Source organism: Cebus imitator, unplaced genomic scaffold (genome assembly GCF_001604975.1).
Source record: "Cebus imitator isolate Cc_AM_T3 unplaced genomic scaffold, Cebus_imitator-1.0 Scaffold47, whole genome shotgun sequence".
NCBI classification, from domain to species: domain Eukaryota; kingdom Metazoa; phylum Chordata; class Mammalia; order Primates; family Cebidae; genus Cebus; species Cebus imitator.
Window position 1 is genome coordinate 2351857 of NW_016107362.1, and position 16070 is coordinate 2367926.

General features: G+C 40.0%; 1 protein-coding gene across 1 annotated transcript in view; it reads right to left on the reverse strand.

Moving 5' to 3' along the window:
- Positions 1-1912: 1912 nt before the first annotated feature.
- Positions 1913-16070, reverse strand: part of NWD2 (NACHT and WD repeat domain containing 2) — a 200580-nt gene continuing 186422 nt past the window's right edge. Inside the window, exons 6-7 of the mRNA XM_017527301.2 lie at positions 11908-12497; positions 1913-8099 (exon numbers count right to left, since the gene is read on the reverse strand). Of these exons, the coding sequence (XP_017382790.1) occupies positions 4167-8099; positions 11908-12497 (4523 nt within the window). The 3' untranslated portion in view covers positions 1913-4166. The remainder of the gene's footprint in view (positions 8100-11907; positions 12498-16070) is intronic.

The window sequence follows — 16070 nt, forward strand, 5'->3', positions numbered from 1 at the left end:
CAAAGAAACTGCCCTTCCCCAACACTTTTTCCTAGCTTCCTGTTGAGACCAGCCCAATTTTCCAACAAGCCAAATGCTGATAGCGCTGAAGCTTGGGAAACTTACACCTGCTGCCTGTTGACCAATTCCTCTTCTTCAACCCTCGCTAATTTCTGTTTTCCTATAGGAGGTTACAGTGAGATGCTAGACACCTGCTGCCTGTTAATCAGCTCTTCTTCCTTGCCCCGCCTGTTTTCTTCCCCCACATAAACCCTAACTTTAGCCAGGGGAGATTCAGATTTGAGTCTTGTCTCCTGTCCCTCTGGCTAATATCATCCATAATAAAGCTTTCTTCCCTGACAACACTCATTGCCTTAACGATTGGCTTTCTGGGCAGCGAGAAACAGGACCTACCTAGGCTGAGCCCCTGGCTTTTGGTAACACTATTGACTACTGAATAAAGTCTGAAATCCCAACAGCATTTGAAGTCGGCTGAAATATGATTCAACTCCCCATTTTTGCTCATGCAGCTTCCTTTACCTGAAATGTTTTCTGGTATTGACAGCTAAATCCTAATTATTCTTCTAGCTTCAGCTACACGTCCTCTGGGCCAACCTTTTTGTACTCAGGTTGAATTAATTGCTCCTCTGTAGTATATCCTCAGTACCTGGCTTTCACTCTTACAAACTTTGAAATCAGTCTCATCTGGTTTAGCTGTGTCTGTTTTAGACTGTAGGGTTTTGTGTGGCAGGAGTCATGCATGACTTTTGAAATCATTCCAGGGCATAATGCATCGGGCATAGCAAACATACAGTATTTGTTGTGTTCTTGACTCTAGGAAAGAAGATATTTAAACAAACTCTATTTATTTGAAATGCTTTTTTGCAAATATTTATTAACGTCTCTACATTTTCTTTGAGAACTGAAAGGAGTGGGGTTTAACCTTTTCAACCTAAAGGATATTACCCTTTGTGAGTAATGGAATCATTTTCAGCGGTGGTAAATTGCACGTTAGTCTCAGCCACATGATGCAGGCAATAAATCAGAATGATAATTTCTTATTTTCTTAAAACCTTAAAGTTTCTCTGAGAACAATTATGACAACCAGATACAAGATTTCATCTAATTATTTCCTATGCATTATCACCGAAACTCACCAATACTGTTCTGTTTATTTCCTAAAAATATTTTTTGGTGCATGTGTGGATTCGCAGATTCAAGAAACAAGAGATGGAAGACAGGGCATATGGGAAGGCTCCCTTTGGTCCTATTCTTTCACCAAAGGGAATTTATGAGCGAGACGACTCCTCAGTCATCATCCTTCTCCTTCTTCCTCCCCATCTTCAGAGGGAACACATTGCCCCTGCACTTACACACCGATTTGTTCCTACCTGTTTTCCTGTTAAAACCTAAATCCTAGAAGGCATGAGCTATTTTATTTACCTTTGTGTTTCTGGCAAAATGTGTGACCAAATACATATTTGATGAATGAATTCATCAACTCTTTCTGGATACCTGAAAAAACTGAGCAACCTCCAGTGATCTTCAGAGCCAAGCCTGTCTCCCACCTGCAAGTTGGAAAATATCTTGTAGGTCATTATTGATCGCTACGTGCCTACTGGATACTAAATGCTCTATTTTGATGGACTGTGAGTTAAGGAAAAAGACATTGAGAGTGCACTGAAGTTTTGTTCATCTATTTTTCCTGGACCCCTGTTTCTAGGTTTCCTTAACTATAAATTTAGAATACAAACAGGACCTACTTCACAGGGCTGTTGTGAAGATTAAATGGCTAACTACATACAAAGCTCTAAGTATAGTGCATGGTTTAACATAAACACTCAGTAAACATGAACTATTATTATTATTATTACTGAAGGTCTCTAATCACATCTGCCAAAAATGGGGGAGAAAAACAAACAGCATGCCAATCTAAGTAGTTTATCTTTTATTCATACAAATAATACATACACAAGACTGTATATTGTTTGAAGACTGAAATAATTTTCTAGTGTAACAACTCTGTAACAAAATTTAACTAAATGTAACATTTATGAAAATATAAATCTCTGATTGGGTAATTCTTCCCAACAATACAAAGTTTACATAAAAACATTCAATATGAGCTATCAGTTGCAAACAAGTTAGGAAAAATCATTCAAGTCACTTGTATACTCTATTGGCTTTTACGTAGAACATTCACATACTACATTTAATCCATCTGGGCATTTAATTCTTAGAAATGTGTGGCATGAAGGTTCAACTGATAATGACAGGAATGAGAATGTGTTGCCTAAAGAGCTCAAAAGCACAGACTCATATAATCAATTCCAGGTGCTCTGTATATGTGAGTAGCCTTCTCTGGGCTACCACCTCCCTGGCTAGTAGCTAACCAGAAGTAACATACTAAAAAAAGTCTTTCACTATGGAGCTGGGTATTTTTATCTGAATCACGTCTTTGAATGCTTACATGTTAAACTGCTTACCAAAGGGAAATATCATTGACTTGGGTTCTCTGTGGGTTAGATCAGTTTATTTTTCCCATTAGCATCAATAATCACAATGTTGCTGAAGTTTTTATTACACTGCTTCCCAGTGTCCCTAGGAGGGCTACAGCAGAAACTATCACTACCTTTTTTTTGCACATCACAAAAACAACACACTGATGAGGTTAAAGACCTGTCTAGGAATACACAATGAGTTTATGGGAGAGCAGGCCCTAAAGCAAATCAGTTCCTTGTTCATTATTCTAGTAAAGTGTTATGTCTCCACTTTCTAAGAAAACTAAACTAAAGCAAAACTGCGGATACCTTCTGAAAAGTTATCCAAGGACGTGCCATGAGGAGGATATGGAAGAAAGAACTATCACCTTCACCTTTTGAGATGTCATGTTTTCTTTTAAACAGGTGAAGTAGTTTTAAAAAATATTTAATACCATTTCATAGCTTCTGCTGTGAAATGGGTAAGACTATAAAAGGCTCAGAAGAGTCCTCAAGCAGAAAGAGTAACAGATAAAGAAGCATACAGACGGTGTATAGAAGTAAGAAAGTGATTACAAACAAGGACAATAAAGAACCTTTGGAAACCCTTAAGGTTTATGAAATATTTTAGCACAAAGACAGGCATATTCAGTTTGTCCCAGAGTATTTGGTCATCTATCTGCATCTTTCACAGGAAAGAGAAGGAATGTGAGTAAGGCAAATGTCATCAGTATCTCGGAGATGGCATGTTGAGAAAGCTTACTTTCTATTAAGACTGACTGCCAGAATTTAGGGAATAATTTATGCATCCATACAACTGACCAAATAGTACAGACTTTTGTTAGTACAATGATAGAAATGGACAGGTGTTTTGACCAGATTTGTAATGCCCTTCCAGTAATTCTTCTTTACACCCAGCACAAATATGCATTTCAAAAAGATGCGAAAAGATTGGTGTTTCTTAGTAAATGTGTTCTTTTGCAACCCAGGAAAGAAACAGTTTGAAAATCGTGTACTCTGTTATACAGAAACCCTTGCATGCAACTGTTGCAATTGTATTTAATAAAGACTGACTCTCCTTGTTCAGTAGCCCTATGACAGTGGTAGTTAGTTCTTGTCCCAGTCCAGTCCACACTCACATTTCAGGTCAGATCTCTTGGGAAACTGGGAATACACTTAGGTATTTTTGTTACATGATTTTGCACCTTTAGACCATTCACTGCAGACTAGGTGTACACAGTTGTCAGGACTGTAAAATGTAAAGAGATTAAGGCTGTGTTTACTTATCACACAATCATTTGAAGTCAAGCAGCTCTTTGTCTTCGTGATTTCAACTGATTTTTGTAGAACTAATTCTCGTTCCAAAGATCTGTATATAACTCTAGGTTCTCTCATGTTAACCAATGGGATGAATTATGCTGCCTCACCACACAGCTAATTTAAAAACTTTTAGACTCTACCTTTCAGATGAAGTAACCTTTTAAATGCTACTACTAGAAATTCCCACATTCCTGGATACACTTTGAGAAAAAGACTGCACCCCAAACCAGCCTCCTACTTGCCCATTTCATGAACAGCTTAATAAAACACTGGAATTCCAGTGCTGTTCCCGTCTTTTACGAAATGAATAGTTTATCATTTGGGGCACATTGTTTTTTTTCTTCTGTACGTAAATCATATATTTCTGCTTAGCTGGAAAACATTTTGTCAGTTATCAGGGGCATAGCTGTGGCCCCTGGCTTCTAGGGCTGAGCACACTCGCTCATAACAAGAGTTGTGTTTCTTGGTGGGCGTTGCTTCATTGGACTCAGTAGAGTCGCTAACTGTGATAGGGCTGTCTCTTGCAAAGACCTCAGTGGATTCTCTCCATAAGCAATCCACAGATATTTTAAAACAATAACTGTTACACTTTGGCCTAGAGGTGTGTGTTGTGTTGTTGAAAATCTGTCTGCTATTTGAAGTGGCAATTTTAATTTTCAGTGCAGCATCGACTCGGTCTACTACCGTGTATATCCCTATACTCCCATCATCAAATCCCACGATGATGTTCAGGTGCCTCTGAGAGAGTGCAAGGAAAGTTGGTGTTTTGTAAAGGGAACAAGCACCGATATTTTTGCCATCTGCCAGTCTCATTACAATTAAACTGAATATTGCTCCATTTTCATCCTCCTCCTCCCCATTTCGGAAACAAATGTATACCAGGTAGCGACCATCTCGAGACAACCTCTGCCGCCAGATGATCCCAGAGGCGTGAACCACCCGCAATTTACCACTGTGTAAATCTAGCACGTTGATGTTTTCATCTCCCCTGGATATAATGCCTAGCTTTCCATTGGGAGAAATTTCAAAATCCTCCAGATTTTTCAGGAAGTTGTTTGGAAGTTGCACACGCCGACAGATCACTTCATCCGTCAGACTCCAGATGTTCACAGTCTCAGCCGATGTGATAAACACGATGATGTCAGGACAGTCAGGGATTAATTTAAAATTCACAATGGTGGTCCCATCTTCACAGCAAAATTTCTTGGTGATACTTCCTGTCCAAAGACTGACAGCCAACACTTTGCTTTTAGTCATTCCCACCACGAAGGTATTTGCGGTGGTAATAAAGGCATTCTGCAGAGTGGTCAGAATGTTGCAGACCCTGTGGCCTGTGGCGAGCCGCCAAACCCTGGAGGCATTTTCCTCACAGAGCGAGACCACAAACTGGTCATTGTGTGTAATCAGCAGCTGAGATATTCTCTGCCCATTAATTCGAAAAAGGTTTTCACCACTGTTGGTGTGCCAGACGTACTGGCTGCTTTTGTCATCTGATGTCACCATTATATCTCCAGTGGATGTTAGCACACAGTGTTCAACTATTCCTTCATGCTTGAATACTGCTTCGATGAAGCCACTGCTGAAGTTCCACTTATGAACACAATCGGATCCATCCAGGGAGTAAATGATTTCCCCTCTAGCAGGCAACAACAAACTTTGGATGGGTTTTCCAGTCTTATCTATGTTGGACATAGCTGTGATTATATCTATGTCCCAAATGGAAAGAACACCGCTGGTTGATAAAGACAGTAGCATATTGTGGTGACTGGATTTCACTAACTTAACAATGGAACCTGAGATTTCCTGCAAGCTTGCCATACACTGTCCTGTGTCCCGCCTCCAAAAAAACACAGCGGAGGTATTTTCCATGGTGGCGATGATGCAGTCTCCATTTTTAGACAGCACGGCAGATATAAAGCGATCGTTGTGCTTGGCTCTGAACTTTTCAGCCACCTTCCACAGACCAGTATCTAAGAGCTCAATGCTGAGGGCTTTACAGATCAGAACTGCACTTTGGTCTTCTGAAAGTTCAATGCTGACCACCTCACTGTCTTCTCTTCGGCAATCAAAGTCATCAGTCAGCTGGGGGCTGGAGATGTCCTCAGTATTCCAAACAGAAAGACTTCCTTCACTGTCTACCATGACCATTTCTTGAGCCGTGTCCAAGATAAGAAGAAACTTCACAAATCCACCTGAAAATTCCGATGTCACTGTACATAACTTTTCCCCACTCCCTAAATGAAATATGGTGGTTGTGTTCAGGTATTGGCCACAGAAAGCATACAGACCATCCAGAGAGCACTGGACACATGTCACTTCGTACCAGCAGTGGAACTGGTAAAGCGGCCATCCATATAGCAGATCAATGACAGTGACATCTTTGCTGGCTTCGAGCCATGCAAGGGCGTGGTTGGCGGACAGCGTAAAACCATTGATGTAGGTGGCGCTACTTCCATGCTTGGTCCCCTTGATTTCTACTTCGGACAGAAGACAAGAATTGACGTTGTCATAAATCAACAAGGTGTTATTGGTTGTAGCCACCACAAGGTACTTTTCATCACTGGTGAGTTTCATGCCCAGGATGACAGACTGGGCTGTGGTGATTTGCCTGAGTAGCTGTCGAGTCTCTACATCCCAGGTACTGATGGAACCATTTTCTAAAGCTGTGAGGACAGTACTAGGGTTACAGGTGGGCAGGATCTCTGTGACATGCAGGTGACTGGATGATAAGGGGAGACGCTCTGGGCTGTATGTCACATCCATGGATGAATGCAATGGTACAATGGAGCAATATTTGGGCCCATCTTTGTCACACTCTAAAAGAAGATGTCTAAGTTTGGGCAGGGAGCTTACAACAGGCAGCAGTCTTTGCTGAAGCTCTGCGGAAAGGGAGCCAGGAAATGCAATGACCTTGTTTTTGATGCTGCGGAGGGTGCTGGCCAGGAACTTCAGCTCCTTCTCTTGCGAGTAGTTGTAAGCCAGCTCGATGTCTGAAAGCACTTTATCAAACTGGCCAATTTTGATCATGGTATAAAGCCAGCTGAAGTTCATGATGATGCCGTAAAGCAGGTCATCGGTTTTTCCACACCTCGTCAAGTGGTGCAAAAGCTCAGACATTTTCCGATGATTGACGAAAAAGATGTCAGGTTCCAGCGGATTACACTGGAAAACCCAGGGCTGGTCTGGAGCCTGCCTGTCAAAGGAAGCCTGTTCTATGAAGTGCTTTTCTTCCTCCAGCAAGCTTCTGCTCTCCAAGTCAAGGCAGCCATTCAAGTAGGGGTCCTCGAGGCAGAAAGTTTTCCTCCTGCCCCCTGACCAGACTCCCAGGAAATAATCTGCTAGGATGGTGTGCATTTCACGCAGGTCATTGTCATCCTGCAGATATAGCTTCTGGGCTATGAGCTGCAGGTGTCTGTTGGCCCAGACCAGGAGTGTGACATTTTTCACGTGTCTTTCTATTAAGTATCCACTGAGACCCTCCTTGAGCCTTGCAATATACAAATAAGGTACTCTCAGGGGATTGCTGGGTCTGGTGTTTTCATTGAGCTCACTCATTACACTGTTGTCCAGGGCTAACACATCCTCCAGTTCCATTTCACTCAGACCCATTTTGGCCATGGTGATGTAACCAAGAGCCCTAGAGACCAGTTTCTGACCACACTTCTTCTCCAAGGACCAGAATAACTGCTCTATGCTTTCATGAACGGTGACAGAGAGGGAGGATTCATCGACGTCTTTGTGAGATCTCCAATGTCTCACCTCCCTGAAGGTCAGGTTCACAAACATTGGCAGTGTGCACTTGGAGAATGCATTGTTCACATAAATCTGCTGGCCTGACGTGACCTTCCTCTTGACACGCAGCAGCTGGTGTTTGAGAACCTGGCTGCACATCTTCCTGTCTCGGGGAATCAGCTCAATGTAGTTGTCTTCTTCATGGATAAGGCACCTTAGTTTTTGCAGGATCCCATGTTTGTTGGGCAGTGTGGAAAGGACTATCCGGACAAAGCGGGGCAGGTGAGCTGGAAGCCACCAGAGCTTTCTGGCATCATCGTTCTCTGAGAGCTGCTCTAGTGCATCGAATATTATGACTAGAGGTCTCTGCAGTGAAGACTCATTCAGAAGATTTATAAATAAGTCACAGAGATCATGGATCTTCTTAGGGTAGCTTTGAACCAGACACCGGTAGTTAACTGCCAATTGTTCACAAACACTTAGAAGGAGAGTCCTAAGGTCAGAACTCATGTCTGTTGTTCCTAGAAATCTCACGATGACTACTGGGTCAGATTCTGGTCCTGTGTCCTCATGTAGCCAGCCATAAGCCTGAAACACAAAAGTGGAGTTTAGAATGGTAATGGGTATTCACATGGTCATATGTGATTAACATTGACTCTCTCTAGAGTTCAGAATCCTTTCACCCCTACAATGCAGAAAATAGCCTAGGACCAAAAATTGGAAAAACCTTTTGAGAAGGCCAAAGAACTGCCACAAAGCTTGTGGCGAGACCCTCAGGATTACCCTTACTGAAGGTACTAAAGTAGTATTTTTCACTCATAAGGCAATATTTAGCTTGTATTCTGAAAGATACAAGGTGTTTCATGAATTATAAATCTAAATATCTAGTATGGTCAACTTTGTATCACTGAATGAATACCCATTTCCTGGTGCAGCTGTTGGCACACAGTAGGTCCTTAGTAAGTGTTTAATGAATGGATTAAGTAATGATTTATATATTATATTAAGTTAAATATTTGTATTAATTGAGAGCATATAATGCCGTATATGGCTGACCAAATTAATTAGAAAGCAATAGAAGCATTCAATACTGAAATTACAGTGAATATAATCTTTTATGATTTAGAGATAATTTTATGGTGTTATAGGGTCATAATTTTGATTATTATTTATCTGTTACAAAATCCACATAATGGTGGTTAAAAGAGCTTTGTTAAACGTTGTGCTTTGTAACAGATAGTTGATTTTATATACATGCAGCCTTCAGTCCTCACATTATCTCTCTGAAGGGCAGATGAGATTATAGTGTCATTTAATAGGAGAGGAAACTGAGGCACAAGCTGGATAAATGATTGCTCAGAGTTAAATGGTCACCAAGAGACAAAGCTGGAGTAGAAGTCATACCCGACCTTTCATTGTTTCATTTCTTAAAAAGCACTGTGGAGTTAAAGGATAAAATATGTGAGGAGCTTACTAAATTGCATCTTTCCGTTTTCAAAGGTCAGGACAAGAAGAAATATGCCCAAGGCATAAAATGCTCCAATGAGTATTTTTAGGAAAATAAAGTCTTTATCCTTGGAATTTACCAAGGATATGCCTTAGATAAGGAAGAGTGATTTTACACATTAGGAGGTAAGTTTGTGAACTTTGGTCCCTCAAGAGAGATAGTTCAGGTTAAGGCATGAATGAGATTAGAAAGATTTGTGGAAGTCGGTTTTCAAAGGAGCTATGAAGGAAAATTAACATTTGGTTGCTGTTGTTTATAAACTCAACCTCTGAAGCTGATTTCAAGGAAGATAATCTTGTCATTGGACAACCATCCTTTGGTGGTAAATCTGAAAACACTGTTTCCACAATGATTGCTTATGACAACAACATGCATCCTCCTCCCTCCTCTCAGTCACATGATGCTGAACATGTGATGTCTGTAGAGAGCAGCCCTATCATCACAAGTTCATGCTCATGAAAATGTTGGGTGACACATGAGATAAAAATGAGATATCTATCTGCATCCTCAAAGGGACATGAGGTCAGAGGAGAGTACAGGTTGTTGCTGATGGTGAGTCAGACATTCTCCGGGAGAAGGTAAGTGAAGCGCAGGCAGGGGACCTAAAAAGAGGCACAGTTTCTTGGGGGACCTGACTCCTGGATAGTCAATAAACAAACTCAGGCTATTGGACAAAATATCTAGAAGAGCAAGAACTCAGAAAGCCATTCCCTAAACTGACCAACTCTAGACAGTTACCATGCTCTGCTCCACTGGGACTGCTCATCTGTGCAGGGAATCAGCACATTCCACAAAAGTCCTGACCTCTTGTGCTAGAGCATGTGGAGATGCATCCCATGAACCTTTGACTTAGTCAAATGGAACGATATTTGTTTCCTCCACAAGGAAAATGGCCCTAGAGTGAGTGCAAAATGGCTTATGTGAAGGTTCACTCCTTTGGTTTCAGTTCTCACGTGCCCCTGATGGTATTACTATCTTGCTTACTTGGAATAATTCTAAAGTTTGAAGATACACATACAAATTAGTGTTCAATGGCACATGAACACATGCATACACAATTTATTCAGATGCAATGTGGACCCTAAATGCAAGCCTGCTACTTCATCTGGTGCTTAATTAAAGAAAGAGCTGTATCTTCTAACACAAGCAGAAAACCCAGCTGGGCTTGACATATTGAGGAAGAGCAAATTAGACTTCCTATGGACTTTTCAAAGGTAAGTGGAGTATACCTGATTTTGCCTATGGGCTTACTTCGGAACATAATTCTCACAAATGGTGCAATGTAACTGTCTCTATTCTTGCCCTCAAGAGGACCAATTTGAGATTATGTAGCACATGACAGTTTATGAGAATATTCATGAAGTTAAAGAAAGTTCTCTTCTTAAGAGAGTAACCATGGGAAGAACAACACGAAGCTTCAGAAATAACACCAGAATAAAATAAACCACCACACTTCGACGCTAAGGGAAGAGGAGGTTAAACAAATGGAATTAATTTCATCCTGTTTAGGCTGAAGAGCCAACTCAGCAGATACCACATTCCAAAGTGAGATTCCAGACCATTGCGCAGGACTTGAAAGGGAGGTTCTGAAAACCAGTTTTGCTACTATTAGTGGATTACCCACCTCTAGCCTGAAAAAGGAGACTGGAGAGGCAGAGAAAAACGGTGGGAATCAGTGTGCTGTGGGTTGTATCTCTCACCACACCCTCCCTAAAAGGAGATTAGAGAGATGCCTGTCCTTCACTTCTAGCCAAGTTGAAGGGACTTTAGTGGACCACTTATAGAATGCCCCTACAGCTTGGGGATGCAGGCACCTGGTGCTTGGTGACATCTGGGAACCATGAAGGCTGAGTGACTAAGGCTGGCTAGCTGCTGTGATGGAGAAGTGAGACAGAGCTGCAGGGCTGGGACTAGCCTGGAGGTCTAGAGTTCCTTAGGGCAAAACAATACCTGAGTGTTTCTCCTGTATTACATGTGGACGGCAGGCTAGAGTGAGCTAGCAAGGGTTTCTGTTTGTTTTTCCTAGGTCCTATCTAATGAGTGTGTTGGGCTGTAGAGAGGAAGCGCATTGCTGGATGTCTAGAAGCTGAGGAAGTAACCAGCTAAATAAGAGATGCATTCCTCTGTGGCTATGCAACTGTAGATAGGAGATGCTCAAGGAAGACAGGGCAGAGGTACAGGAGGGGAAGGACCTCCAAGAAGCCATGAAAAGACCTCCAAAGAGATGGGAGGCAGCTTTCAACACGTGCTAAGATCAGAGAGTTCACAGCCCAGTTCAGAACAGTACTGGTTATATAAAAACTTTCTGGCCACCTTACCTGTCCTATATGCCCTACACTGTAACTTTACAGGAATCATAAATGTCGTTGGGATTGGGAAAGGAGAGAAAGAAGTGCCATGTGGAAAAAGAAAGAAGATCCCCATTTCCCATTGTATGTGCCTTGTTTATGAGAGGCCCCAGATGGGGAAGAAAAATGTAGACTGATATTTTCATTTTTACCTTACAGCCGTCACACTAATGACTGAACTGAGACTGATTTAGCAGACAGAAGAGACCAAGGGGGCTTGTCTTTGTCTGAAAGGGTTGAGAACAGTTATTGAGACTGGCCTAGGTTTTCATCCAAATGGGGTCAGGGATAGGAACTAGCCCACAACATGAGTCTGAACAGAGAGAAAAACTGAATTTGCTTTCCAGTTGTACTCCACGAGTTTTGCTCTCTCAATATAACTGTTATACCAGCAAAAAGAAAAGCAGTGAAGTATTCACTACTAAAAGACCAACTATAATTCACATAGTAAACACAGAAAGTAGAAATAAATTTGATTAATTTACCATTTTCCAAAAGTAAAAATTTTTACAAATATCCATGGGAAAGAATAAGCTTTTACCTTCTTTGCTACTTCAGCAAGCAGAAGGGTCTTCCCAGTGCATGGTCCCCCATATATAATAAGAGGGTTGATGTGCCCAGTTTTGCTTGGAAGAATGTAGTTATGCACTATGTTGAGAGATTCACATTTGTACTCATAGAATGAGGCGTATGTTTTACATAACGATGAATGTTGAAGGATTTCGTCATAGAGTATATCAGTTTCAGTGTCAAAATTCTGTTGCACTGTTGCCTGAATTATGTCAATCATGTCCTCATAAAATTGTTTGCCAAGTCCTTCGATGTAATGATTTTCTATTTCTTGGGAGTAGCCTAGTTTCATGTCACAATGAGTAACAGATGTGTACACTCTCAGATTGGATGATGCAACAATAGTAGGAATAAATTCATCCCTGAGTTTTATCAGCTTCTCTTGGGCTTCTGGGTCCCGAATAATCCTCGGTTCTGTTCCAGTTATATCCATGTATTTTCCCATCTCTGGGATTTTCACAAACCGCTCAATGTTAGCAATTTTCCTAATGTAGCAAACACATTTCTTTAGAAATGCTGGAGTTTGTTTTCCCAGAGCAAAGTCAAACTCATCCTCTATAGCTGAAAGAAAACATAACAAGGAATTTATTGCTTAGAACAAGCAACACAACCACATTCTTAGTAGTCAACACTTAGTTATTAATGTTAGATTATTTTGCTTATGGTTTGTAGCAGAGTAATCTTTAGAATAATTTCTTGATTTCTTGTCTTTTTCTAACCAGCCAGCAACCCAGAAGAATAGGTTTTATATAAAATTATCTAATTTTCTCCCCAAGTTTAGGAAGAGGCTGGATACGAGCATAATAAAGAAAGCATATCAAATTTATAGTAGATATTTCTAATATCTATTATTTTCAATTGCTGCTCAGTTTCCCTCTCAGAATTCAGAGGTTCTAAGAGGGACTCATTTGGGCCAGGGAAGAAAGAAAAGGAGGAGGCTGAAGGATGTAGCTAGTTAACTGTTCCTTGTCAGCATGTTCTTGACAAAGTGACTTCACCATTTTGTTTGAGGTGTATTGAGTCCTAATCAGATATGATCAAATATCAATCCAAAGCACTTTTAAGGCAAAATATAATCATATTCTGATGACTGATCAATTTGGGTGATCTATGTCACTGATATCCATCAGAACAAGTACAGAAAAGTGACTTACTAACTTCATTTCCTCTAACATATACCATATTATGGCTTACAATACATATGCATGGACACAAGTAAATATATATTATAAATCACTTGAGTCCCCATAAGAAAATTTTAAACTGGATCAGTAGTAACGAAAACATCATTGTGCAGAGAAAAATTAAAAATATGTAAAATAAACAAATGGAAATGAATTATAAAGAAAGCAGTCTTAAAATTGGCTGATCTTCCTTTCTTCCTCCTTTTCCATCCCTTTCCTTCATCTAATTGCTCTTCATTGAATACCTTATGTATTCTAGACATGCTGACAGTTGCTTAGGATACAATGATGAGACAAAACAGAACATTGAGAAAAATAATCCATTATGGAGCCCTATAAATGGAATGTTTGTGTCTCCCAGAAATGTATGTATTGAAACCTAATCCCCAATGTGACAGTATTAGGAGGTGGGGTGTTTGGGTGATTAGGTCATGAGGGCAGAGGCTTTATGACTGAAAGTCATGTTTATATAAAACATCTCAGAGAATTCCCTTGCCTGTCCCACCCTACGAGGACACAGCAAGACGACAGCCATCTGCGAGCGAGAAGTTGGTCCTCATCAGACATGGAATCTGCAGGTGCTTTAATCTCAGATTGTGAACTTCTATCAGGGAGGCTCTGAATACACAGGGCTGGTCTGGCCATAAATTGAAAAAAATTTATATGCTGGCCATAACTCCACTGTCAAGCAAAATCTAGAATATATGTACATATGTTCTATAATGTAACTATTAAGAAGGTGAGAATTTTATTTCAAAATGGTGCCCTTAAGTGGAACTCTTGTGATAATATTTTTCCAGTAATGAGAGCCTTTCGAAGGAAATTTTCAAAAATGAAAAAGATACGTTCATAGCTGCCAGTGTCTAGTAAGCTGTGTCATGAGCATCAGTACATTTTACAAAGCATTTTAATTGAGCAAGCTGGTTAACGAAGCCAGTTAAAGGAGCTTATAAACATATGTCCACTCTACTTTTTAAGGAAAAGTAAGAGCTTGTTATAATGTAGATAAGGGAGGATGCCAGAAATCTAGACATCGTGAGCTACTACAGAAAGCAGCCTCGGGCCCATCTCTTTTCTAGTCATCTGTGTAAAATGCTAGCAGGCTGGATTAGCAGCTTGCTACATTCTGAGAGTACCATGAAGAGAAAGGAAGCGGTCTAACTGTAGTATCTATATATAATACGTTATAATCAGAGATATGCCCTGCCACCTTTGACTCCCAGAAAACAATTCAACTATAACTTGAGATTGTTATCACATTTATGGAAAGAGTGTATCAAGCAGAAGCATTGATCATAAATGGAGCAAAAAATGAAATAAAAATAAACCAGTTTGGCAGAGCCCATCTAACCTTGGCTCAGCAGGGGCAAATGCTGTACACAGAATGCCTGGTATGGTATAGACTTAAATATCCCTGAATAAATGGGAGCTGTGATACAAAGGCAACTCTACAGAGTTATTTTTAGAGGCAAAGTGCATGCTTTGTCTCTAAAAATTGATTTTTAGGGGAATTTTTATTGATTTTAGGGGATTTATTGATTTTAGGGGACTATGATTTTAGGGGACTTTTATTCATAATTTCTGATGCCTATCTATAAATATAATAAACTTTAGAATTTTAGGACATTATTAGAATATGATATTTATTCTCTGTTTTTGCATGCTCCTTAATATCCTGAAATTTAACCAGTGACAGCACCCAATGAAGGTAATGGTAGAAACAGATTTCTAGTTCTGATAACTATCATCTATGAGTTGTCATCCATGAGGAAATTTTCAACCCAAATGAAAAAGATCATTCATGAGAAATTAACTTCTTTAAGATTCCCAAGACCCTGAGTTTTGATGTTCTCAGGACACCATTTTTAGAGTCTAATTTATTTCTCTTCCTCTCCTGTTGTTTAAAAAGGGGAAAAATTACATTAAAACATAAATAGTACACCTTTAACAGGTTGTATCCAGTATTCTTATTCCAAGATTTCTAAAAATATTATATATACTACATCCATTTGAAAGAGTTGGCAAGTCAGCAATTTTGATTATGCAGACATGATCCTCAAAGGAGTTTGAAATGTAAAACAAATCAAATTGTCATGAGGATGTATATCTTTAGGAGATCCCCAAGCAGAAAACAGACCACTTGCAGTGGCTCACAAGAAATTCCTCATCTTCACATGGCTATCCATGTGGACACAAGTCTTCACCATGGGGACAGCTAGGGCAAGTGTTTGCTACTGAAATAACGAACACTTGAGCTGTGTGATTGCAAATAAGAGGATGCCTTTCCCAAACTGGTGTCTTTTGCATAAAGCACAGGAAAGCTTCACTGGTCCTTTTTTTCTAAAACAGCTCTTGATGGAACAGGGATGTTCCGTCTTTGATAAAGATGAAGAGCCAGAGCCTCAAAGATCTAAAGGTTCCAAAGAAACAAGGATAAACCCGAATCTATATATTCTAAATATAGTACTTACACCTGACAATTTTGGTATTTTCAGGAAGACTTTAAATAAGACCTAATTTTTAAAAACAGCTTCTTTCTGGAATTTGTCAAAATGGTTTGTAACTTTTCTGAGGTTCACATACATGTAACCAGTAAGAATGATTATCAAGTGTCTTTCAGGTTTTCACAAATGCTTTGCCACACTGTTTCAAAACCCATCTGGAAAGGCAGCTATGACAGTTTTTCCTTCCATAAATTTTTACTATCAACTTTCAAAATAAATGTTACCCATCTGACTACTTTTACCTAGTTGTGTTTGTTCCCTGGAAACTATGACTGGCGTCTTCCTTCAGTTCTGTGGTTTCCTGAGCAACTTCTAATGATAAAGCTTCCTTTCCATGGTGAGAAAGGCCAACAGGTGTGCCTGTGTACACAGAATATCTGGTACAGTACAGAATGAAATATACTGAATAACTGGGTAGGTTTTTATTTTAATGTTAAATTTGAGCC